General features: G+C 34.7%; 2 protein-coding genes and 2 long non-coding RNA genes across 7 annotated transcripts; 2 read left to right on the forward strand and 2 right to left on the reverse strand.

Moving 5' to 3' along the window:
* Positions 1-6,389, forward strand: LOC137726268 (TOM1-like protein 3). The gene is made up of 10 exons (XM_068465169.2): positions 1-230; positions 829-988; positions 1,763-1,841; positions 2,126-2,224; positions 2,357-2,470; positions 3,662-3,807; positions 4,629-4,710; positions 5,000-5,085; positions 5,163-5,351; positions 5,523-6,389. Exons 2-10 carry the CDS (start codon positions 879-881, stop codon positions 6,187-6,189), a joined length of 1,572 nt encoding a protein of 523 aa, XP_068321270.2. The 5' UTR covers positions 1-230; positions 829-878; the 3' UTR covers positions 6,190-6,389.
* Positions 6,390-12,488: 6,099 nt separating this feature from the next.
* LOC137726571 (2-oxoglutarate-dependent dioxygenase 19) lies at positions 12,489-15,520 on the forward strand. Its single transcript, XM_068465506.2, has 4 exons — positions 12,489-12,807; positions 13,271-13,503; positions 13,890-14,217; positions 14,881-15,520. Exons 1-4 carry the CDS (start codon positions 12,565-12,567, stop codon positions 15,121-15,123), a joined length of 1,047 nt encoding a protein of 348 aa, XP_068321607.2. The 5' UTR covers positions 12,489-12,564; the 3' UTR covers positions 15,124-15,520.
* A 1,544-nt stretch (positions 15,521-17,064) lies between these two features.
* LOC137722781 (uncharacterized) lies at positions 17,065-21,836 on the reverse strand. Of its 4 annotated transcripts, none has more exons than XR_015963203.1 (8): positions 21,811-21,836; positions 20,161-20,807; positions 19,930-20,035; positions 19,720-19,804; positions 19,321-19,646; positions 18,492-18,739; positions 18,308-18,371; positions 17,065-17,284 (listed from the first exon to the last, which is right to left on the reverse strand). It is a non-coding gene; the product is annotated as an uncharacterized LOC137722781 (long non-coding RNA). The 4 variants fall into 4 exon arrangements; XR_015963202.1 differs by having other exon boundaries at positions 21,302-21,830; XR_015963201.1 differs by having other exon boundaries at positions 20,161-21,830.
* Positions 21,837-22,607: 771 nt separating this feature from the next.
* LOC148697220 (uncharacterized) lies at positions 22,608-23,625 on the reverse strand. Its single transcript, XR_015963205.1, has 3 exons — positions 23,457-23,625; positions 23,176-23,265; positions 22,608-22,659 (listed from the first exon to the last, which is right to left on the reverse strand). It is a non-coding gene; the product is annotated as an uncharacterized LOC148697220 (long non-coding RNA).
* Between the last annotated feature and the right edge of the window lie 3,593 nt (positions 23,626-27,218).

Raw genomic sequence — 27,218 nt, forward strand, 5'->3', positions numbered from 1 at the left:
TATTTTTTCATTTCGTACAAAAAGTTTCCCAAGTTTTGGTTCTAATTTCTAAACGGCAAAAGCTGACGCGAAGAAACTACCACCAAACAAGCAAAAACAATCCCCCAACCCAGAGAAAAGGAAAAGTGAAGGAAAACCCACTCCCGTGATTATCCCAATTCCTCTTCTCAAATTCTCAAATCTTGGCATTTCGGTGGGTTCTGATTCTATTTGATACTGGGTTTTCACAGGTACGCTTTTTCCCTGAGATCCTGACCCAAAATACTCAAATCTTTTCATTCCCTTGTCTTATTCTCTGATCGTTTTGTCAACTGGGTTTCAGCGCAGGGCCATTTTCTTGCTAATTCGATTGTTGATTTTCAATTTAATACTAATATCCAATTGGGTTTTGCTTCCCTGTGTTTTTTGCGTTCAAATTTTTGTGGGTACAGAGTTGACGTTGAACTTTGATTGGTGTTAATTGTACTTTATTGACGATCTGACTGTATGTTCTTTTGATTTGGGATTTTTATTTGTGATTGGGATGAGCGAATGGTTGAATTGTTTAGACTCTTTTCGATTGCAATTTCGGGTATTCATACTTGTGGATCAATTTTCTAGTGGAAATTCTAGTTACGCTGTTTTCAACTATGATTATTGAATTGGGATTCTCATAAGTTTTGTCTTGGTGGGTAAGAAAATAACTTTTGGAATTGAACAAGATTACTGACATCCAGCTAATTAGTGATAGGTGTATGAGCTTCCTTTTCTTGCGTTTATTGAGTTCTTTTACATTCACAACTAACGGGACTGTACGTAATTGAACTTGTTTATGGCTTATTTTCTCAGGAAATTTTAAGGATAAAGGACTTAAGTGAAGGGGAATTAGGACTTTCGACATGGCTGGTAATGCTGCAGCTTGTGCTGAGAGGGCAACAAGTGATATGTTGATTGGTCCAGACTGGGCAATAAATATCGAATTATGCGATATTATCAATATGGAGCCTGGGTATGAATACTTTGTTTTCCCTCAGTTTTGTTTGTTAGATTTGAATTTAATGTATAGGTATAACCACCCATATAGAGGTCACATTACTTAAATTGTAGAGTACGTTGAATCTTTCTGAAATATTGATGGCGCAGTCGTTGGTTTAAACTTGAAAGTGCTCATAGTTTATTACGTGGTAATGCATGGATAGATTCATCCTAAATGTCCAACAAGGGAAACATTTTCTAATGGATTCTACGATATGGTAAAAGCATCTGCTGTCGAATAAAATTTGCCAATTATGTTCTCTGTTCACCTCTCTTTCTCTCTCTCTCTCTCTCTCTCTCTTTCTCTGTGTGTGTGTGTGTGTGTGTGTGTGTGTTCAAATATACACGTGCATGCACACACGAAGGTTACTATGGCTCCTGATAGAAGAGGTGATCTCCTCCAGATATGAATATGTGGCTCATCTCATAAGGAACTCCTGTCCTCATGAATAGTAACACTTGAAAAATTGACAGGGTAGTAGAAAGTTTTCGTTACATTGATTTGGGATGAACTGGAAACTTTGTAAAAGTAGTCATTTATTTTTCACTAGATTCTATGAGCATCTTGGTGTATCCGGCTCTTTTGATATCTTGAACATCTCTTAGCTCTTAAACCCCGCAGAAGACTATCCTCTTTTATCTTCTTTTGTGGTAGATTATTATTATTTTTGATAGAATCTCTTTCCCAATTTAAATGTTCAGAATGCAAGTACATTTATTTTGCCAATGAATTGGATTGAAATTTCAGGCAAGCAAAAGATGCCCTGAAGATACTCAAGAAGCGCCTGGGCAGCAAAAATCCAAAAATACAACTCCTGGCTCTTTTTGTTAGTACTATTCCTTTTCTTTTGAGACTTTCAATATTGTTTGTGTTATTCCTTGTCATAAATTTTGCCTCTTTCTTTTAAAATATGAAATTCATGATGTGAAGTTTCTGGTACTCTTCCCATCCCAAAATATGTATACCTGTGAAAATGTCAATAAATTTGTGATTATTGATGGACCGGTCATGGCTCCATGGTTGCCTTGCTATACCCTATCATCAGCACAAAACAAGCTATTTCTGAGCAATGATATCTTTTTGCTTTTCCTAATTTATTATTCGATGCAGGCATTGGAGACTGTGAGCAAGAACTGTGGTGAGAGTGTTTTTCAGCAGATCGTTGAACGTGATATCTTGCATGAAATGGTCAAAATAGTAAAGAAGAAGGTGCTGAATTTCTCTCTCAACCTTTTGTTTTTTTGTTTTTACTGACTTGTTGCTTCATTTTCCCCTTCCAGTATGTGCATGAATAGGATACTAAGTTTCTTTCTGCTTTGTTATTCTAATTCCATTATGCAGCCGGACTTGAATGTTAGGGAAAAGATACTAATTCTGATAGATACATGGCAAGAAGCTTTTGGGGGACCAAGGGGAAGATTTCCCCAGTACCATGCAGCATATAATGAATTGAGGGTAATTGTTTTTAGCACATCTGTGTTATGCTCATGTTAAGCTTTTGTTTGTGATCCGCAAGCAACTAGGGTTATCTTTCCTTGAGATATTAGCATTTATGGTTTGTATGAAGTTTAACTTATGCGGTAAGTATCTTGTAGAAGTCGTGTAAGTTTGATAAGGTTAAAACTCAAGCCATTATAAAATTGAATCTGTATTATGTATATTAAATGTGTACTTAAGCTGTGTCCCCATTGAACTTTCTACATAATTTTGGGTAAACTGATCAAAGTAGCCCATTTTCTGAAATGTATTTCCTTTTAAAACTGCCTTATAGGATATTTCTTTCATCTGGCTAAGAATGGGTATATAGAGAATATAATCATGTTGTTATATCTTTATGATATCACCAGTCTGACCCTGCTTGGCCCACTGGTCCAATAAGTGACATTTGACGCTGTTATTTTTCTTTTGAGTTGCTTAATAGGCCATGTTTTCAAACATTTCTGTTTAATTATATGACCTAATCAAATTAAGATTAACGGGTAAACATGTTCAGCCCAACTGCCGTCAGTTTTGACAAATGATGGTAAATGTTGTGAACGATGGAAGTAATAGTGATCTTGCAAACCCTCCTCTAGTGCAAGCCATTGCTATACGTCGTTTTTCACATTAATCGGTTGGACCAATATGATAGTGATGTTGGTATGAGTTCTATTCACCATGAGTATTGGGGTGAACTGAGTTTATCTTTTGGGGTTTGAATATTTTATGACCAATTGAGTTTTTAATTTTTGGGATTGGTTTTATGCTTGAATGACTACTATTGCTTATATGTGGTCATTTTGGGATTGATTATTATACTTCAATAACTCACTAGTACTTCAACTTATTAGTATTGCATTATTTATATACTTCCTATAAGATTTCATGTCTGAGAGGCTTACCCCTCGCCTTGTCTGACAAAAAAAAAAAAAAAAAAAAAATGCAATGCCTCTATGCCTCAGCTTTCACACTATTGGATTTCAAAGCAGTTACCTTCACACCTTTTAATGATGTTTAATAGGTCCAAAATAACATTTCCATCATTTTGGTCAGCTATAATTAGATATAAACTTGCTATTCAATATTTGGTACAAACTATGGATTTTAATTATTTTCTTTTTATTCAGCTTCTTCTTCTCCCTAACTCTCTTCTTTGATAACTGACAGGCTGCTGGAGTTGAATTTCCACCAAAAGAAGAGAACAGTGTACCAATATTTACTCCACCCCAGACCCAGCCAGTAGTTTCCCCTGTTACATCATATGATGATGCTGCCATTCAGGCTTCTCTCCAGTCGGATGCATCTGGCCTTAGGTACTAGCTGAGAATATTGTTTCCTTGGAAACATACATTTTTTGGGCCTTTTCAGTATGATATTTATTCCCTTTTCAAACAATTGTTGTTTCCTTTACATGCATGTTGATCATAACGATAAACTTGCGAGTTGATTGCATGAAAGAGGTTAAAAATAGATGTAGGCAATTGGAAAATGTCCCCGGATTAAACCCCTCAGTATGATACATATATTGTACGGTTTTGCATAAACTGGTGATTCGATTGTTTCTCTTTCACATTCTTTTCTTTTTCTTATAAATAGAATCACTTTTTCCGTAAGCAAAATTTATACCTTTCTCATTATCAATTTTGAATGTGTTGTGCGTGCTTTAATAGTGCAGAAAATTGACTATATGTCTGAAAGGCCTTAACCTTGTCAAGTATTTATCAAATTCCCCCCTTGACATGAGGATGTCTCTTACATCCTTGTTATTATAAATCCCATTAGTTCTAGGTCTTAATCTTTAATAAAAGCTGTCAGTCAGCTTCGATTTTTTGTGCAACTATTTCAGCTGCTGCTTGTTGAATGTCCATAACTGTAATTTATGACAGAATTCATCTTTGCTTGGTTGAATTTTGTGCTAATAAGATAATTGAACGATAGACTTCAAAGCATTTCTTTCCTTTGTATAGTTAATCCATCATTCGCATAATTCAAACATAAATGCGTGATATTGTAACAGATGCTATCTTTTTTTATTCTTTGGGATTATTTTTTATTTTGGTATAACTTGTTTGAATTATTATTGGAGCTATGATAGATCCATCCAGAATCCCTGATTGAAATTATCTTTAATCAGCTTGCCAGAGATTCAGAATGCCCGAGGAATTGCAGATGTGTTGATGGAAATGCTTAATGCGTTGGATCCTAAGCATCCTGAGGTAATATATTTTCTACCTATTTTTGAGTTCTGATTAATTTCTTTCCAAAAAGGTATTATTAGAAGATAGTTTCTCATTCATGTTTTTCTAGAAATATTTTTGTTGAGAGAACAATGATTCTATTTTGCAAAGCTCACCCTTCTGAGCCCTTTCTTTCTCCCTCTTTTCCCTCATACAATTCTACTTTGGCTTTTGCTAAATAATAAAAAATGAACCAAATTCGTAAGTATTACCCGCGGGCTCTTAATATATGCAAATTTAACGGTCATAAATGATCAAAATGTGGCAGGGTTTGAAGGAAGAAGTGATTGTTGACCTTGTTGATCAGTGCCGTTCATACCAAAAACGTGTCATGCTTCTTGTGAATGAGACTGTGTAAGTGATTTAATGAAATGTTGAGTTTGACTTATAGATTTGATACAATAGTGACAGTTGTGCTGCTCTCCTTTCAGAGATGAGGATCTTCTATGTCAGGGATTGGCACTGAACGATGATCTGCAGCGTGTAATTTCCCGGCATGACGATATTGTGAAAGGAACTACAACTGTAGTACGAGGAGCAGAATCTTCGGTTGTGCCACTTGTGAATGTGAACCATGAGGATGATGAGTCCGAGGATGAATTTTCCCAACTAGCGCATAGGTGATTGTTAGAGGAGCTCTTCTGAGTTTTATTGTTTCATTTTTGCCTGTTTTTGTTTCTACTAATTTTACTTATATGTGTGCGATTAAGAATATGAAGATTGTAAGTTCCGTTAATTTTCTATTTTTAATATTCTTGTTCCTCTTAAAAATTCGGTGAAATTCATTGCAGGTCATCAAGAGATAATTCACAAGGACAGGGCCAGAGATCAGCCAATGCCAAGGCTGAACCTGTGCGAGTCAGCCCACTTCTTCCTCCTCCACCGTCTTCGCAAAGGCCAATCACTCTAGGTCCTGGCCTGATTGATTACCTCAGTGGCGAAGCCTACAAATCTGAAGGATCCTCTGCAGCATCAGAATCCACATCCTTTGCAGTTCCAGTTCATTCCAGCTCCACCTCACGATTGGCTCCACTATCACCCTCACCCCCTTCTTCCCAAAACACAACTCCATCACCTGTATTCGTGGGAAAGCCTGTATATGATGAACCGGCTCCTAGAAGCAAATCTATCGATGGGCTACCTCCTGCTCCTTGGGATACTCAGTCTTTGGGGAATACTCAGTCTCCTGGCAATGGTCACTCTCCTGTCAGCCTTCCTCCTCCACCTTCCAGGTATAACCAGAGACAACAGTTTTTTGAGCAACAAAACGTTCCAGGCAGCGGATCTGGTTCCTCTGGTGCATCTTATGACAACTTAGTGGGACAGACTCAGAATCTCTCCCTTAATTCGTCTAACCCAACAAAACAAGTGAAAAAGGAAGATGCTCTGTTCAAGGACCTAGTTGATTTTGCAAAAGCCAAATCATCTTCGCCTTCAAACTCGAATAGGTCATTTTGAGTTGTGCCCATCAGCGTATCAGTCAGTCCGGCTCCGGACCTTGTTCCTCATCTTTACATACATGAGATCATGAGATTACGTGTTGCTAAATAAACATTGGTAGGAACTTTTTCGGTTTTGGTTTGTCTATGATGTTTGGTTGGTATATTTCCGACATGTCCAGCACGCATTGCATATAATTGATGAACCTTATTGTTTGATTTCTTTGATCTCAGCTTGTTTTTAACACTCGGCCGAATTTTCTTTCGTCTTGTGTGTGTGTGTTGTATGTATGTATGTATGTATGTAACCACATGGAGTGGAAGAGATTGAAACTTAATATTGGTAGGTTTGCCATGACCGTATCTTGTGGGTTAGTCCTCTCCTTTTTACAAGTAGCATTGTCTGTGGAGATGTAGCATCTCTCTTGTTGCCCAGTTGCCTGCCAGACATCGTTGGCGGATGGCTTCTGTTAATAATTAGACGTGTGTAATGGCTGCTGCCGTGGTCCTTTGTTTGGCCTACTGCCTTGGTTTCTTGTTCGGCCTCCCGTGGACTTTGATGATTAATAACTTTCCGACAAAAAATTTACTTTAATTGGACGTGATTGAGCCCTTTGATTTTCATAGTGACATTTTATTGTTTATTGACATCACCATCTTCTTTTGTTTATGGTGTTGTAGTTGGATAACTAAACGATTTTTCAATTTGAGTGGGATTTTGCAAGAGTAATCCTTATTCAACGGTGCCCTTCAAAATGATTGGTTTGGATCATCATGAATCTTGTTAAATGTGCTCAAACGAGTACCTAGAAAGTAAGTTAGCGCTTTAAAATGATCGGTTTGGACCATAGATATTTCAAGAGTTCATAATACTCCATATAAATTTGAGTGAACTCATTCCAGATAAAGTAGTCCATAAAACTTCATTTGTATTCAATTATGATTTGATTTTTAAGTATTTTAAAATGTGGAAGAATTTTGATGGATTTGGAGGGATTTTAGGAAATCACGCCTCTTCCCTAAGCTTTTTTGTGTTTAAACTTGAAACGTTAAGGTGTATTAGTGCAATGTCCAAAACTTGAGAGACTTTTGTGAAGTATTATCGAAATGACCTTAACGTTCCATGAGCAAGGAATTAGAAGAACAAAAACAAAAACTTAAACCGCCTATTTAGGTAGAGAACACGTTTCGACCGTCAGATGGAAAGAAGTGGTTGTCCGAGACCTTATAGTAAATTTTCCATTTTATTACGCGTATATAAATCAGTAAAACAAAAATTTGGTACGTTCTCACCTAAGTTGTGGAGAAAAAATTCAGCATAACTAGACCATTTCACTTGTAAGAATAAAAAGGTATATAAAAAGGTGGATTTCAAATTTTAGCAAAGGTGACGTAAAATTTAGAACTGGCTGTAGGCCTGTAGCTACAATGTGCATGCAATTGCAAGCTAACTCCCCCAAAAGAAGTTTCTCTGCAATCTATCTCCAAATAGTTGCCCTTTCACGGCTTCCACGGAAGAATATGCATGTGTGTATGATATAATGATATAATGATATAATGATATAATATAGAAGAAATTGTAGTAATGATTCTTTAATTTTAACTCAATTGAAGTAATGATTTCTTAATTAAAATTAATGACTTGCTTCCTTAACTCATCAAAACGTGCAGTTATGATCATTTTTATCAACTTCGTTAGAACTTCAGTCAGAAGAAGTCACATGCTACGCACACGAGGTTGAATCAAAGGGGCAAATATGGAAAAGTAAATGAGAAAATTGTAGCAATGGTCCCTCAATTTTAATCTAATTGGAGCAACGACCCCTCAACTTTAACCCAATTGTAGCAATGGTCCTTCCATCATGGCTTATTTTGACAGAAATCTTGACGGAGTTGACGAAAAAACCATAGCTGCACGTTTTGATAAGTTAAGGGACCAATGATTACAAAATTTTAGTAGGGAGACCATTACTCCAATTGGATTAAAGTTAAAGAACAATTGCTATTATCCATAGCTGCACGTTTTAATGGTTGTGAATGCACCCGTTAATTAAACTTATGAATAACTTTCCGACAAAAAATTTACTTAAATTGGACATGATTGAGCCCTTTGATTTTCATAGTGACATTTTATTGTTTATTGACGTCACCATGTTCTTTTGTTTATGGTGTTGTAGTTGGATAACTAAATGATTTTTCGATTTGAGTGAGAATTTGCAAGAGTAATCCTTATTCAACGGTGCCCTTCAAAATGATTGGTTTGGATCACCATGAATCTTGTTAAATGTGCTCAAACGAAAACGAGTACCTAGAAAGTAAGTTAGCGCTTCAAAATGATCGGTTTGGACCATCGATATTTCAAGAGTTTATAATACTCTTATAAATTTGAGTGAACTCATTCCAAATAAAGTAGTCCATAAAACTTCATTTATATTCAATTATGATTTGATTTTTAAGTATTTTACAACATGAAGAATTTTGATGGATTTGGAGGGATTTTAGGAAATCACTCCTCTTCCCTTAAGCTTTTTTGTGTTTAAACTTGAAACGTTAAGGTGTATTAGTGCAACGTCCAAAACTTGAGAGACTTTTGTAAAGTACTATCGAAATGACCTTAACGTTCCAAGAGCAAGGAATTAGAAGAACAAAAACAAAAACTTAAACCCCCTATTTAGGCAGAGAACACGTTTCGACCGTCAGATGGAAATAAGCGGTTGTCTGAGACCTTATAGTAAATTTTCCATTTTATTACGCATATACAAATTAGTAAAACAAAAATTTGGTACGTTCTCACCTAAGTTGTGGAGAAAAAATTCAGTATAACCGGATCATTTCACTTGTAAGAATAAAGAGGTACGTAAAAAGGTGGATTTCAAATTTTAGCAAAGGTGACGTAAAATTCAGGACTGGTTGTAGGCCTGTAGCTACAATGTGCATGCAATTGCAAGCTAACTCCCCCAAAAGAAGTTTCTCTGCTATATATCTCCAAAGAGTTGCCCCTTCACGGCTTCCGTGAAAGAACATGCATGTGTGCATGATATAATAATATAATATATAAGAAATTGTAGTAATGATTCTTTAATTTTAGTTTAATTGGAGTAATGATTTCTCAACAGTGACCATTGCTTTCTTAACTAATCAAAACGTGCAGTTATGATCTTTTTCGTCAACTTCGTCAGAACTTCAGTCAGAAGGAGTCACATGCCACACACACAAGGTTGAATCAAAGGGGCAAATATGGAAAAGTAAATGAGAAAATTATAGTAATGATCCCTCAATTTTAATCTAATTGGAGCAATGACCCCTCAACTTTAACCCAATTGTAGCAATGGTCATTCCACCATAGCTCATTTTGACGAAAATCTTGACGGAGTTAACGAAAAAACCATAGCTGCACGTTTTGATAAGTTAAGGGACCAATGATCACAAAATTTTAGTAAGTAGACTATTACTCCAATTGAATTAAAGTTAAAGAACAATTGCTATTATCCATAGCTGCACGTTTTGACGGTTGTGAATGAATACTTACATGCACCCATTAATTAAACTTATAAATAATGCTAGGGAAACCAAAATTTTAAATTAAATTTTGTAAATCAAATGATGTGATTATCAATGATTGGATTATCACTTATTGAATGAATACTTATATGCACCTGTTAATTAAATTTATGTATAATGCTAGAAAAATCAAAATTTTAAACAAAATTTTGTAAACCAAATGATGTGGTTGTTGATGATTGGATTATCATTTAAGTGTTAATTAATGTGTTTAATTTCTATTAATAACATATCACATAGTTTACAAATTTAGTTATAAAATTGATCTCTATAGCATTATCCTAAACTTATTAATTATTTCTACGGCTAGAAAAGAGTAATGCTATTCATATTATGTTTTTATATCATATTTTTGTACCACCTTAGATGACATCTGATGTGGACAGTCACATCATTTGAAAAATTTACAAAACCCAAAAAAGAAAGGAGAAAGATTGCTCCTATGCCACAATCATTATTTAATTAACTAGTTTTTCTTAATTATTAGTTTATTAAATAATGAACTAAAATTAAAAATCTGATTAATTCAAATGATATGGCTGTTCACATCAAATACTATCTAAAATGGTATGAAAATGTGCTACAAAAATATAGTATGAATAACATTACTTGTTAGAAAAGCAGCCGTGTTAAAAGTGTTCAGAGCAGACGCTAAAGTCCAGGTTGTCCTTATGTTCAAAGTCCCATTTTCCAAGTTGACTTGTACTTAGTATTGTGCACAAGAAAAACAGGGAGGATCTTATTTATTTTTTTCAAATTTATTAATAAATTAATTATTTTTGCCCATATGGAATTTTATTTTGTCTGGATCACAATTAGGTAGACTCATTAGTTCGGAATATCAAATATGAAACCTCTTATATTTTTTGTTTATTGAGGAGTTGCAGTCCACGCTTTTATCATTGAGCCACTTGTTATGATTCTTAATTAATATAATTTGGATAATGGTAATTACCAATTCCCGGTCAACAAATGAGTTTGGATTGCCAAGTATTTGCCATAGGCACCTTTCATATTTATTGCCACCTACTGCTGTTGAAGTTCTTTACATTTTATCATTTTATTTAGTTATTTTTTGTGCAACGATATTTTACTTTAAAAGCAAGAGGATAATCTGTTTTTGACCTCTAAAATAGATGTTTTTACTGAGGATGTTCAATTGATAACGAAATGAAATGGAATTTACCAAGTGTTGAAAAATAAAAGGATTATCTCTTCTTCTAGGAAATTAAGGGCAAATAATTATTCTATTTTAAAAGCGAGAGGATAATCTACGTTTGGTCTCTAAAACAGATGTTTTTGCTGAGGATGGTCAATTGATAAATAAATGAAATGGAAAGGATAATCTACTTGTGGCCTCTAAAACAGATGTTTTTGCTGAGGATGGTCAATTGATAAACAAGCGTTGAAAAATAAAAGGATTATCTCTTCTTCTAGGAAATTAAGGGCAAATAATTATTTTGGACTGGCTACATTGTATAACAGTTTATAGTCAATTCAAAGAGTAGGAAAATAAAATGATTATAAACTATTCTAATAAGCAATTTCCATTTTTGGACTCATTAGGAGAAAATTTATTTTTCTAATAGTCAGTCTAAAAGTTTCTAATAATCAATCTCCCTAGTAGTTGATCAACTTCTAGAAAAGTTTTTATTTATTATTATTTTTATATGCTCAATGAATTACATAATTTAGGGTTTAGGCACACGTTCCGATTAAAAATATTTTCCAAAATTCATCGGTCATCAGCCACTTGTTCCGTCTTGGGGAAGGGGTAGCTTCTCCCCCCATTCTCATAGCCTTCATGCTCTCATGGATTTTGACGCAAATTTGTTTTTCGATTTTAGAATTTTCGTCAATAAGTGATTCCTTTTTATTAGGGATAAGTTCATTTGGTTTTGGAGTCCTTTTTTTAGTCAAGTTTGGATGTGAATTAATGATTTAAGATTTGGATGTGTTCCTTTTATTCTCTTACATGTCTTGCTCTCAAATCTACCTATGGTGTGTGGAAATTAATTTGGAAAAAAAAAAAAAAGTATTTAAAACTAGTATACTCACAAACACAACCTTGTCAATAATATTAACCATTACATTTGAGACTTATTTGAGTTCACATCCCTTAATTTCATTTGATAAACAATATAGTTATTTTAGAATTTCTGCAAACATTGTTAACATGAGTGAAAGAGGTGCAGACCTAAGAGAAAAAATTCTCGATTTCTTACTGATTTGAGAATCTTGTTACAAAGTTGTGTAAGGGCTCAATATGTATAGTGAACTTAACTGTAACTAGGCAGTAGGAACATGTAAGATACGTGATGTTATGCTAGATTACACACCCCAGTCGATTTAGAAAAAAAAAAATTGAGCTTTTTTTATTTTGTTTTGTTCTTCTTTTTAAACCTTGGCAGCATGGAGAAATTTATTTTGTTTTTAATACAAGCGCTAGTGAAGGAATAGACTTTCAAGACCTGGGAAGTCTTCAAGGTGAATACTCTTAACCAACTGACCTACAAACCCCTTGCAAAAATAATTGAGTTCTATGAGCGGATATCCATCATAATGTTATATATGATCTAAATGAGGACCAAACAGATATTCAACAAGAAAAAAAAAATGTTGGAGAGGCCTACTGAAATATGACAAAATGTTCTTAGAAATTACGTAGATGGAGTTCTGGGACGTCCACATCCGAACTGCTCCAAATACAATGTTTTTAACTTTTCATAGCACTATAAAAACAGGCAATGGTCGAAGTTCAATCTAACTAAAACGTTCTCTCCTCATTTAATCTAATTTGTTCAGTTGTACGTTGCTAGCTCTTTGTTTTTCAATGGCTAAAACAGCTCCGGTAGTTTTGACCCAAAACATTAATATTTCTGATACCCAAAGGGCCACCTCCTTTAATCATTCAACTGATTCCTCTAGCATCAACTGCCAAGAGCACTCCATTTCAGCTCCTGATGATGAAATCCCCACCATTGATTACAGCATGATCTTCTCTGGTGATGTCGATCAACGACCCGAGGCCCTCCAATATCTTGCCTATGTTTGCGAGGAGTACGGCTTTTTTTATGTATGGAATTCCTCTCATCTACACACATTGTATCTGTATGCACAATTTAATTTAACTGACTAAAGTTTCTTAAACATGTGTATTATAACACACACATAGAGCTTCAAGTGTGTGTCAGATGTTCACAGAGACGAGCTACTGATTACCCACTCTACCAAAACTTCTATGGCACGGGGATGCCATGGTGGAAATATCCCATAGTTTACTAAAAGAAAATAAAATTATAATTAATTATGGAACTAAGTAGATCAGTTTTTATAAACCCACGAAAATATAACAAAGAAGGGTATGTGTTGCGTTTTATTCAATGACCTTTTTTTGTCTTGTGCAAAAAGAAATGCATGTTTCTATTTCTTTTTCTTTTTTTTCGTGTCAATAAAGTTTTCCTCATTCCGTCCCAGGTTTTTATTTTATTTTGTATAAAAAAGTATGTTTTCTGAGGATGTACTAAACAATTTGCCAGCTGATAAATCATGGTTTGCCGGATAGCGTAATTGACAAAGCACTGAAGGGAGTTTCCGAGTTCTTTAATCTGACGGAGGAGGAAAAGTTGGAGTATGAGAAGAAGGATTCGGCAGATAGGATCAGATGGGGGCTAGGTTTCTCACCTGGGGACCATGAAGCTGTCAAGCGGGAGTATCTCAAAGTTCTCCCACATCCAAAGTTTGAAGGGCCTGACAAACCAGCAGGTTTCAGGTATAAGAAAATAGTTGTGTTTGAGTTTATAAGAAATTCGTTGCTGCTTCATTGCAAGAATTTCCAATGCATAAAAAAAATCAAGAATTTCCAAAGTTATTTCCTTTCTATAAATATTCTACAAAAGCAAAAACGAGATCTTACTTGTTATGCAAGCAACCTCATTGTGTTTTTACATCGTCCACATAGATTCTATAATTGTGTTTTTTTTAAATTATGAGGGTAAAACATATATAAATTCAACTTTGGGTTTTTTTTACATTGTCCACTTTGGGTTGAAAATTTTGAGGGTAAAACATATATAAATTTACTTTTATGATGTATATCCAAATTCTAATTAGCTTCGTAACTACTGGCCTTTCAACATTTTCTTTTACGTGTTACAGCAAGTCTTTGGAAGATTATTACCAAAGGGACCGAGAGGTGATGATAAACTTGGCAAAGGCAGTATCAAAAACGTTGGGATTCGAAGAAAATTACTTAGAGAAGGAACTAGGGTTGGAAATTGGCGCCGATGTTTCTGCAATGAACGTGTATCCCCCCTGGTTTAAATCCAACACTCCAATCGGTCTGCCGGCGCATCACGATCCTGGCTACCTAGTTTCCCTTGTACAAAACGTCAACGGCGGTCTCCAATTACACTATAAGCAAAAGTGGATCAATGTTCATATGCCTTCTAATTCCATTTTTGTTAATATTGGGGATCATCTTGAGGTAAATATGCATTAGTTGTATACTTTAAGCCCATAATTTCTTTTTGGACGTGCGATAATATGGTAACATAATCAACCATGTTAATTACATTGCTGACCCATATCTTATAGAGATGAGGCCGCCGGTGCTCGTTTGCACACGCGAACCAACCCAACAAACAAGGAAATAATGTCTCTTGGGACATTGAGAAGAGTAATGCTAGGCTACCATATTTTCTATATCATGTATGTACCATCTCTCTAATAGAGATAGGATCACCTACACATATAGGTCTCATCTTTATTAGAGAGGCAGTATAAATGTGATATTAAAAATATGATAAGAGTAGTATTTTTGTCTTGAGAATAATTCACGCCGTACGAAGGGAAACCTTATATGTGCCATATATATTGTTCACATACTATATTAGTCATATCTTTCACAAAGATCGAACCTATGAACTAATGGATTCGACTTACTAAAGGTATGAACATATGGGGTTCCATATAGTATTTCCTCAATGCTATTATGACGGTTCATTTTCCGTACTACTCAATAACCCGGACAATTGAAGAGCAATTACATTTTTAGTACAAAACTTAGAATAAAGTAAAGAAGATAAGTATCCAAGTTTGTTGTATAACTAAGCTAATTTTGATTCAAATATTGCTTGTATTATAATAGGTTTTAACTAATGGGAAGTACAAGAGTCCTATGCATCGTGTGATCCTAAACAACAAGGTTACAAGAGTCTCTGTGGCCACAGTACACGGACCATCACACAACACATTCGTGAAACCAGCTCCAGAGTTTGTGGACGAGTCTCACCCGCCAAAATACCGAGGGATGATATACAAGGACTCCTTGGAAGCCAATGGTTACCATGAGATTGATGGAAAATCATGCCTACAACAACTTCGGATATGAATTAAGCAGCTAGGCATTTAAGCTTAAAGCTGGCACAGAGATGTCGTGTGCTAAAATATTTAAATAATGTATGTGTTTCTTTTATGAAGTAATCAATGTAATTGATCCTAAAAACAATATTTTGTTATGGTGCTAATTAATAACGAATAAGGTATTGCACAAGTTGCCACACTTTGGCTTGTGTGTCGCAATTTTACTAGCAATAGCTACGCCAGCATAAATCACATTTGTTTCGTGTTGTTGTACCTTAGTAAATGTCCTGGGGGATAGGGTATTTCTTTTGAACTCATTGCATTTCAGATTCAAATTCTTACCCTCTTTTTAATGTTTATTAGAATAGTGATATCGCTTGTAATAAAATGTATTGAAAAAGCCCTCTCCCATTGCTGATGTGTGATTATTATTTTGTTCCTAATCATTTGGTTTTGGTGTTTAACAACTTGGGTTTGTGCATTTTAATATTAAATAATTTCCTTCTTTTTTTTTTCACTTAATATTAAATAATGTAACTCAACACTAACTAGGAGACTTTAATCTTTTGTGTTTGTTACCCAATTAACAAAGGACCTGAACTACCTTTAAGCCCAAAGGAGAAGTTTCATCGCTTCTATGTGTTAATCAATACATTCTAATTACTTAATTAATATAATCAATTAATTCCATCATCCCTTACTTATCTCATTACACAAGTGTATTGGTGTACAATCGTTTTAGGTTCTAATTAGCAAGGTAGTAAGGTGATTGGTATCAATACAATTGGTTAGAACTTTAAATCACCTAGTGAATTAAAACTTACTTTTAGTTCTCCCTTACATCGACAATTATGTGATGAATCATAAAAAATGATATCTAGCCATGTGTCATGGCTACCCAGTCATTCTCTAATTTATTACTCTCAATCATGTTATTAGGGTATGGTTAATTTTATGTCAAACCACTATTGGAATCATTCTAACTTATATGATTCTATTGAGACGTATGGGAATGTCTTCCTTTATTACACTCGATACTTCAGCCCAAGATTCCCGAATCATATCATATATTCTTCTTCTTCTCGTACTGAGGATTAGAAATTCCTTGTTGAACATTCAAATGTATCTAAGAATAAGTCAGTGATCACAACAATGCTTAGAACATATCCAATATGAGATTTGGTCACGTCTCATTGTCATTGATTAGCAAGGTATCCTCATGACAACTATGACATCTTAGGTCAAATGATTACTTGCATTATTCCAACTTGTAGGGTTGCTTGCTTAACATGTATGTAGAATTTCATGTGAGTACTTTTGTTTGATTGTATTCAATGAGCTCATTCCCTTGACAAGCTCCTACATACTAGTCTTAGTGTCCTTACATGTGTGGTTTCAGAAGGGCCATCCTCCTATTGAAGTAGATATAGTATGTACTGATATATCTGGATTGTTAGAAGGACTGAGAACCTTTTAGGATTATGATCATGGAAATGTCTCATTAGTCAAACCTCTTAACATTTCTTCTCAAGATTGACTTTCAAGGCATATCTCCAACAATACGACCATTCTAGTGTGTGATTTACAAACAACCATTATGCATTCAAAATGAAAGATGATATCCTTCCCTTATTCCAGTTACAAACCACCACTAATATGCATGTTCTGTTTGAAGGGTTATGACCATTTCCAATTAGCCACAAAGAATTATTTGATTAATTACTTTTTTGAAATTTTACAACATCTTCCTCTGCTTCTTTTTTAACAAATGAATACAGAATAAGCGAGTTGAGGTGGAGTGCATGTGGAGAGTGTGAGGTGTATGTAGAAAATGTGGAGTGTGAGGGTAGTAGAAAACGTATGTAAGGTGTACTAAGATAAATTTTATTTGAAAAGGTAAATGTAGATTGTATTCATTAGGTGATGTGTATTTAATAATAATAGGGTAAATTAAAAAACATGATGCATGTCACAAATTCCAACACCAAACTTTATCTAAATCGATGTCATTTCTACAAATGATTAAATGACATATACTGATTGCCTTGTTTAGAACCATAATAAAAATAAAAAAAAGTCTAAATTCCAAATTTAGGCCATCACCATCAACACTCTTACATGCCCACAACCATCGTTGCTGCCACAGACCTCACTATCATCGTCACCATCATCTTATCATCGTCGGCATGCTAACAAGAATTTGAATGATAAGATCAAATTGATGTGAGAAGAAAAACGTAAAGAACAACCACATTGATTGAATTGAAACGTTTGAGACAAAATTATAAGTTTCACAAACACCATGGGCTAATGGTACAAAAATTATTAGGAAACAGAGAAAATAATTTTTTGAATTTTCTTATGAGAAATGCTAAGGATATTTTTCGTGTGAAAAAAACATAATATGTCGTCCACTTTGTGATTTCTTCTCCCTCTTCCGTTGAGATTTGTGTACCGCCAAAACGAAAACCCACCAAAAACCCCCGCCTCCTTTTCTCTTTGTTATCCTACAATCTCATCTGCCCCAAAACGCTCAAATTCCCAAATTTGATTTCTCCGTTCGATTACAGACTGCGTTTTGGGTTGCTTTCTTCTCAGATCTCCACCGCTCTCCTACTTTGAAACTGATATCAGGTACTTTTCCCTGGTTTTTGCCTGCCTTAATTTTCTGTTTATATTTTGATTTTATCTCTCTGCCTTTGGCTTTTTAGTTAATTACTAGATATTTGCACCTATATGATGTTGCGGGATTGAAAATCATATGAAAGGCCTTATAGCTTCAATTTTCATAAACAATGTTTGAGTAAAAAACAGAGAATTATGAATGGCAATGCAATTTACACGGACCCTTATCATGAACGGAACAAATTTAGATACCAAAATAAAAATTAAAAATCTATTTTTTCAAAGTGCGAAGAGATAATTGTTTATTCAAAAAGTTGGACCAGTCAAACTAAGCTTGCTACAGACTAAACAAAGTTGAAAAACATCATTAGCTTTTTCAAGTGTTATAGTCAATGAATGTAATTGGATACCAGACTTGTTCCTAGTTTGAGGTGTTTCCAAAGGAAAATTGTTGTATTTTGGAGAGTTGTGAATACAATTGCAAAAGATAATAAAGATAGTTAGCCAATGATTAAAAAATAATATATATGCATAAAAAGTTCAAAATTGAGTTGTGGGAGAGAGGGTGGAGAGAGAGGCGAAGTCACCTTATAACCGGAGATCAAATGTATTTTTTCCTATGATTGAGGTGGTAATTCAATTTGTGAAATTCTGAAAGCAAACATTTAAACAAAGTCTAATCAAAATTTAGTACAAAATGTTAATTAGAAATGTGTTAAAAAGGAAGTAAAAAAGATTAAAACTTGCCAAACGTGATGAGTACAATTTTACCATCTGTTTGTGGAAAATATACCCCTGTGACATGCCATAAGTTGATCTTGCCTTCTTGGAAGTTGTGATTGCCAAAGTTATGAATTATGAAACAAATTATTATGTCAAAGTTGTGTGCTAAAAAATAATTTATACTTATATATTGACGCAAGTTATGATTTTAATTTGTATATAACTTGGTGGAGTCATTCTATGTATGAGTTTCTTATATTCATCATCCATGCTATGTGAAAAGCCGATTCCAAGTTCTGCAGAAAGTCACAAAGAAATGAAATATAAGGGGAGTGTATTCAATTGAGAATTTGAGAGACTTTAATGGATTTATAAATCCATGGATTTTTATGAAGTTTAATTGATTTGTAGAGATTCCATACAAAATTTTGATTCAATTCCTTCGAAATCTCATAGAGAGATGTGAGATTTGTGTATGCTTAAAATACACTACGAAATCTATCCAATTCCCTCTAATTCCTCAACTTTCTCAAATTGTTTAAAATCAATTTTTAATTGAATACACCTGGATTTCTAAGAATTTTAATAAACTATCATAAATTTCTAATTGAATACACTTTGAATTTCAAAGAATCATTTAAATTCCTAACTGAATAGCCCTAGATTCATTAAAAGAATTAAAATCTCTCAAAATCCCAATTGATTCATGCGCATAATATTCAAATAAAGAAAATTTAAATAAAAAGGCACTAACATTCCAATGCCCATTGTTTGGATGAAATGAAATTCTCATAAATTCGTGGCAAATCATCGATGACATACTCCTAAAAAGATGAAAAACATCTAACTTTAAACAGAAAAAAGGGACAAAAATTACCTCAACAAATCGATTGAGGTGGATGATCACATCATTTTCTCTTCCCTTTATCCTCATACTCTTTACCCGCGTTTGTGCCGTCACAACGCTCAAACACAACCCAAATTAATTCAAAGGAAATATGCACAACCCAAGAGAAATTAATTACTTCAAATAATTATTCACTTCCTCACAACCCAAACTAATTCAAACGAAATCTGCACAACCCAAAGTAAGAGATCAAACGAAATATGGACAACCCAATAGAACATACCTGAGTTCAATTCAACTTGTCCGACAATAGTCCAATCCTCTAAGAACCCATAATTTTTTCAATCCTTGGATCCCTAGAAAAATCACCAGAATATAAATTTCTTTGGTAAAGAATTTTTAAAATCTGAAGTAGGATAAATTGCTTACCTTCTGTAAACAGGGTTATGGAGGGATAGAATCAAAACCGATAGGATTGAATAAATCAGTTGGGATCAGCCTGTTTGTTGCTGACCTGCATTCACACAAAAACCATACAAAATAAATCGCCAATTAGATTTGATAACATACCACAATGTCATAACACAAAATTAATTATAATCACAAAATTAGCCACCTGAAATCTTCCAGACAACTCACCAAGAAACCCAACTTTTTCAGTAATTCTTTCAGACAAAGTTACACCAAATCTTCAGATATGAATCCAATTCTTTTCTTCCTCTTTCTCTAATTGAAATTGAGTTATCTGGTGAAGTGGTGTTAAAGTTTACATGAGTGTCAAAAATGAACTTCTTTGCAAGAGAATACAATAATTTCTGATGAAAATCTATTGAATACCAATCAAAATTATATAGGGGAAAGAAACCTTACCAAATTTGAGGCACAAATGATCAAACTCTAAAGCCCTTCATTTCACAGCTTTTTTCCAGCAACCAAATAAACTTTAAAAAAAAAACCTGTAGAATCCAGAGCAACAGGAGGATATAACAAAAATGATTTACCAAAATATATATAGGACAATCACATCTTTATCTATCCCTATTACAAAATTCAAGATACAAATAGGGGCAATAAAAATACTGTGTATAACATTCTCTCAAACAATCCATTGTAAATATTGGTAAGTATTATTTTTATACTTGCTCTTTATTATATATTTGTTCACATTGTACCATTTTGGAAAACATTTTGCTATTATAAACCAATTTGGTTCATTTTCGACAATTTGATATTTCCAATTCGGTGGATATACTTTATCAAGAGATCTGGCCACAGTAAACCATCTATGCACAGGTTTCACATTAGTTAACAAAAAAGAAAACAAACGCTTGTTTAAAACTTAAAAAAAATATACAAACTATTGACCTACACACAGCTTTTAAATTGGTTCAGCAAAAAGAATGCCATCACATTCTTTCAAATTTTCAACCAACTATTTTGTTATCTAAATCTTACCCTGAAACAGTTTAAAGATTGAAAAGTTGCATAAACTGTTACAATTCTAACACAAAGAGACCCTGCAAAACAAACAGATGAAAAAAATAAAAAATAAAAAAACGATGAGTAATAAAACTCACAGATCATAATACACAAAATTCCTTAAACACAACACAAATTACCATGTAAGTCCTGAATCAGTTTTGTTTTAAATCCAAATGAGGTCAATCCATTCTTGTCTCACACTCTTCTATCTTTCTTCTTTTTGATTTCCACCACAAATTATAAATCTTTTTCCCACACTTGCCACTTCAATTTTATCCCACCTTAACATCTTATATCTAATTTGCAACCCACCGCTCTTAAATTAAAAACAAATATTCTTTACACAGTTTATTTAATCAGTTTTTGAGTATAAACAGTGTTGTCCTAGACTAAATAATAATATCAAACAAAATTAAGAGAAAAATATAACCGCCCAATAAGAATGACTTGGCGAATTACATCACAATAAAAACCGGGCCCAACTATAACCAAAAACCAAACAAAACTCTAAAATCTCGAAATCACTCACCTTCTGCCTCTGGTACCTGGGATCAGAGCTGCTGGCTTTACTCGTTGTACTTTGCAGCAATTACATACATAGAAATTAAAACTGAAATATACAAACACACTAAAAACTGAAAAAGATTTAACTCCCTATATCAACATATATCAAATTCCACATAGTTTCAAATTGTTACAATGGAAGCAGCGCAAACTTCTTTGAGGGCTGGAAATAATATTTTCCCAGCAAGAAAACAGAGCTAAACAAATAAAACTGTCGATCGAGTGCAAGTTGTCTCCTAAGGAATTCTTAAGCCAATGTAATTGGCTTCAAAATTGTTGGTTCTCTTCAGATAAATTTTTGGTTATTGTTTCTCTCTTCCATGCAAGCTTGATCGAGTGCAAGTTGTCTCCTAAGGAATTCTTAAGCCAATGTAATTGGCTTCAAAATTGTTGGTTCTCTTCAGATAAATTTTTGGTTATTATTTCTCTCTTCCATGCAAGCTTACATCAGTAAAGGAAGCCATAGATTTTTACCTTTTACCTATTACCTTGGGTATGAGTGTGAACACGAAAAATTCCTGAAACAAGAAACAAGAATATGTGTACAAAAATAATATTTTTGTGTTTAATGATTTTGGGGTTACGATCTCTTTGTAATTTGATCATCTGATTCTATCTTCGTAGGGTGTAGGTTTGTGGACGAGTTGTTGATCCAAAGGGCCGTCGGGGATTGATCTAAGGATGAACAGTTGATGAATGGATCTTCAAGGGGCGTTAGGCTTGATCTTGAAGGATGGGTGTATGGGTTTGTGGAGGTTGTTGATCCAAAGGGCCGTTGGGGCTTGATCTTAGGATGAACGGATGATGAATGATGAACACTTTCTTCAAGGGGCCGTCGGGGCTTGATCTTGAGTTGGTGAGAGTTCTTCAAGGGCCGTTGGGGCTTGATCTTGAAGGAGGATTTGACGAAGAACGAAGAGTGCTTTCTTGATCCTTCGGGATTTTCTTGAGAGCTTTAGAACTTTAAGGCTTCAAGGTTTTGGTGTGTGTTGGGAGTATTCTCTTCCATTTTGGGAGTAGAGAAATGTATTTGTGAATTGGTTCCCCCTTCCTCTTGATGGAGAAGCCTATTTATAGGTTTTGAGAGTGAATCACCACCATTCATTTTTTTGGTGAAGTGAGTGGAGGTTGTAGGTGAAGTGAGTGGAGGTTGTAGGTGAAGTAAGTGGATGTTGTAGGTGAAGTAAGTGTGTGAGGTTGGTGAAGTAAATAAATGTTGTAATTTTAATACATTGGTTAACATTTATTTTACTGAAATTTCGATGTCTACAATGAGATCCTCAAGTCGTGCGCTCTCCAAACGGTTCCAGAAAACAAAAAACACTGTTTCCCGAAAAAGCACCAATATTCAGACATTTGCACAACCAATGGTGCACTAATTGAGTTGCCAACGTATAAGGATGCTAACTTCATCATATAGCACTACAGTTAACACATATTTCTTTTTGAAATTAAATTAAGAAAAAATTCGACATTCACATACCACAACAATTATACTGTTCCATGAAGTAATGTTACTATCACAGCCAAATCGACACAAAACATGAAACAGTCATTTCAAAAACAAAATTCAACCCATTAATCATATACTCATTTAACACTCTATATATAGATTACAGAGTTTCAAAAATTTTCCGAAAAACAACAAGCCCAACAAACAAATATAAAAACTAAAAGTAACTAAGTTCCCAATAGTATAATCCATCAGAAAAGTACAAACTTGCACCAGTAAAATGAAAGCAAAGACCACAAAAGTAGGAAAATGAAGATGCAAAAAATGCAGAAAACCACCAAATACACATGCGATTTGGTTTGTTCAGAACCAAGAATAAGGCATACTTTTCCACAATTGTAGCTTTGGAACCGAATCCGTCGTTCGGAACTGTCGCAGAGGTGACCGACGATCAGGACCACGTTATCTTCAACCAGCTGCGGGGCGAAGCAAGGTTGAGATAAACAACAAAGAACATAATATTCATTTCAACAGCAAGCACATAAATTACATATAAAAGAAATTAAAAAATTGGATCCCTCAAAATCATCAAGTTTTTTCTAAAGTCCAATTATATCAAATCACAAATTTGAAGCAGATTTTAACATGAAATAGGTGTAGAAGGTACCTGTGGTGATGAGGAATAGATGATGATGTGGGTTTTTTCAATTGGAAAGATCTGGAGCAAAGTTGCTGGTGAAATTTGGGGAAGAGAAGTTGACCAGAAAAGAAGAAATCACGGAGAGATCGAAGAGCGCGAAGTAGATATCGAAGAGAGCAGAGATGGAAGAGAGATCGCGAAGCTGAGTGCCTTTCTCGGGTTTCTGAAGAAATCGAGGGATTTCTATTGCACAGCAGGGCAAAAGCGCGAGTACACTGTAGAATAAAGTGTCCACAGAAACAAAGAAAGGGCAAAAAAGGAAGAACACTGGCGCATGAACAGTGTTTCAAGCGTTTTAGTGTTTCTATTATGTTTTCATCCTTTCTATCTGCATCTGGGTTTTTTTTTCAATTCAAAAAATCTGGGTTTTTTTATTATTTACTTATATATATTTGTGTGTTGACGTACGTGTTTGATTAATTTAGATGGTAGCACTTACTTGAGTAACTAGTTGTGAAATATGATGAGAATCTCATTAATCATTCTATTTTTCTTGACATTTTCGGAGAATAATCCTTGTAGCTTATCTGAACATTCCATAATTAAGGGTGCTCTTACTGTCACAAACAAAAACAAAATCATGGGGCACAAGCGTATGTTACAACCAACTGAAAATTGTGTAATGCTTAGAGCTTGTACCGACAGTAGTACACTAGACAAATTTAGTAATCTTCTGATCGAAGTTGCTCATCACATTCTTTCCTTCCTATCCTTCAAAGACCTCACTTGAGCGAGCGCTGTGTCCAAAAGATGCAGACAACTGTACCTATCAAATCCGACAGTGAGTTTCGATGCAATTTCAATACCAAGTTGCAACCGTAGGCGAGGAGAGCTGTACAATTTTTTGGACACGTTCTTGACCAATCGCGGTGATAATAGGATTCAGTATTTTCGCATTCGTTGGTTGTTTGTTGATTTTGAATCTCCGAGGGAGTTAATTGATGACCATTATCGAGTGATCACGTGGATTCACAATGCAATAAGGTGTAAAGTTGAAGAGCTTTACCTTTGTTTCACTATGTTTGGCATGACCATTTTCGCGTTTTTGTCATGCATACTTCTCTGTCCATCGTTGAGGTCTCTATCCCTGAACTTGCGCGGGACAACTCTTGAAGTTCCTTCCTTATATTTCTCCTGCAATCTCCGTCACTTGACGTTGAGAGATGTTACATTTGTAGATGGAACATTTTGCACCTGTCTTTCAAGCTCTTGCAGAAGCATTAAGGAATTACAGCTTATTCAAGTTAAAGGGATGCAAAATATCAGCATTGAAAGCTCGTCTTTAGAATCATTAAAGCTGGTTTTTGAAAATAATGGAGACCTCTTCCATCTTAACATCTCTGGTGAGAAACTTGAAGAGATACATATAGCTTGGAAAAACTTTTCTTCATCACCAAGAAGCACATCCTTGATGATATCTGCTCCAAATCTTAAAAAGTTGAAACTAGAGGGTCATTTGACGAATAGGCTAAAGTTTTGGAAGAATACGACCTTATTAGAGAAAGCTGAGATCTTATTGTGGCCTAAGGCAAATGAGTGCGGCAATATTTTTAAGGTTCTTCGCAGTGTATGCAATGCTAACTGTTATTCTAAATGACCAGGCCACTAAGGTAACCATACACTATCCTCTAAACACATTCTCTTTTGCTAAAACGATATATTTGAATTACTAAAATCTTTTTGTAGGATACATACAATTTTCTGAAGAGTGGAGACTGCTTTAGTTGAAATCTATTACTATGTTTTGTTTTTCCTTTTCCATATGGTGTTTGGTTTGTTGTCCTCTATCTATTTAACTTTCCTACGAAAAATTGCAGGCTTTGTTCGGGAAAGGTTCTGTGACGGAACCATTACATGATATTTGTAATTTGGGCTTGCATCTTAGGAGCTTGAATGATGGCATAGTTCCTGCAGTGGTCTCTCTTTTCAAAGCAGTGACAAATCTGAACACATTGCACATAAAGTGTCACATATTCGCAGGTGGTGGTTGATGTGATGTAAGTGAAAGCCTGTGTTGCCTATTCTTGGTTAAACTATTTTTTTCTTTTGGTTAGAATTTTCTACTGATCTGCTCGTTTCCTTGTTGTCTTATCTCCAGTCATCTCCGTTCGACACAAACTACTGGAAAATGCAAAACCTTGGATTCATTATCCAGCTTAAGGAGGTAACCATAGAGCCTTTCTACGGTCCTAATGAAAATGAGTTTGCAAAGTATATTCTCGAGCATGCTCAGAACTTGAAGAAAATGGTTATTAGTGTTAACTACATTGAAAAACTATGAAGATCAATGGATGACAGAGTCGAAGAAGGAGGGAAGGAGAGAGTGAGAGAAAGAGAGAGATTGTATTAATGCTTCAGAAAATATTACAATGTTTTTACTTATTGAAATGAAAGCCCTATCACCTCTTATATATATATATATATATATATATATATATATATATATATATATATATATATATATATCCATAAGTGCTAATTACAACAGTACCCTTCTACCTATATTAACTAACTCATCTTCTAGATAATGCCATGTTGCATTTCTGTTATATTAGTTATGACTCCCCCTCTCAAACTAAACTTGGAGTATCCAAGTGAAGTTTGAACTAGCCAGGTATTTGAGATTGATCTAGAACTGCGAGAGCAAGATATCTGCCATGCTTCAAGAATTAACCTGCTGCAAATAAGAAAGCACCCACTGACACCTTTGTAACTGCTGGCCAAAACCTCTGCTCACCCTATTATCATCACACAAGACTACAACTTTTGCTGTTGGTGAAGCCATGATGAAAGCCACAAGTACAATCTAGCTTTATCGTTAACATACCTAACAAATTTTCGACTTTGAACTGAGAAGCCATAGTAACACACTCACTGTATATGCAAATTACCCCTCCTAAATCATTACATAAATTGGCACCAAGTCAACCAAGGAGAATGACACTTCATTGGCACCAAGTCAACCAAGGAGAATGACACTCCGAGAAACCAAATCAAGCAAGGAGATTGACACTCCTGATAGCTTCCTAAATCTTTTCAGATACCAAAATTAACCAAAGAGAATGACACTCCAAGAAACCAAATCAACCAAGGAGAATGACACTTCAAGAAACCAAATCAACCAAGGAGATTGACACTCCTGATAGCTTCCTAAATCTTCCTAGATACCAAAATTAACTAAGGAGAATGACACTCCAAAAAATCAACATTATTGGATGTTATAAGCTTCTGAGCAATTCAAACCCAATAAAGAGACAATAGAATTTTAGTGAGGCAGAGAGATAGAACTGGACACCATAAAAATTGAACAATTCATGGTTCGAAAATCCAACAAACCAAATGAAGTCCATGACAAACACTAATCTTGAAGCAATGAAGAATCTTGAACCCAAATATCCTAAATATCACACTAATATCCCAAAAAAGACTCATAAGAAAGATGAACAAGCGGTGTGTAAATTCAAGAAACCACTCTTTGGCTATCGGCCTTACTAATTGACAAAATAGCGAACATTTTCTTACTGAAACATTTAATCAAATAGATTATGTGCACTGTGAAAACCAGAAATCAAGAACCTGATAAGAACTTCAATCTTGACCCAAAGAACGCTGAAGAGCTCCCAAGATTTGCAATCTTGAACAAACAAACACCACCAAAGAATTCAGAAAGTGATTTGAGCAGACCACTAAGAAGAAAGAACCATATTGAAGACGCCCTTGAATAAATAA

The sequence above is a fragment of the Pyrus communis genome, chromosome 5 (genome assembly GCF_041283825.1).
Source record: "Pyrus communis isolate YQ-2024b chromosome 5, ASM4128382v1, whole genome shotgun sequence".
In the NCBI taxonomy this organism is placed as follows: Eukaryota; Viridiplantae; Streptophyta; class Magnoliopsida; order Rosales; family Rosaceae; genus Pyrus; species Pyrus communis.

Coding starts and splice junctions, on each gene's coding strand:
- LOC137726268 (XM_068465169.2), top strand. CDS start 879: ATGGCTGGTAATGCTGCAGCTTGTGCTGAGAGGGCAACAAGTGATATG. Junction 989..1,762: donor ATTATCAATATGGAGCCTGG/GTATGAATACTT, acceptor TTGAAATTTCAG/GCAAGCAAAAGATGCCCTGA. Junction 1,842..2,125: donor TACAACTCCTGGCTCTTTTT/GTTAGTACTATT, acceptor TATTCGATGCAG/GCATTGGAGACTGTGAGCAA.
- LOC137726571 (XM_068465506.2), top strand. CDS start 12,565: ATGGCTAAAACAGCTCCGGTAGTTTTGACCCAAAACATTAATATTTCT. Junction 13,504..13,889: donor GACAAACCAGCAGGTTTCAG/GTATAAGAAAAT, acceptor TACGTGTTACAG/CAAGTCTTTGGAAGATTATT. Junction 14,218..14,880: donor ATATTGGGGATCATCTTGAG/GTAAATATGCAT, acceptor GTATTATAATAG/GTTTTAACTAATGGGAAGTA.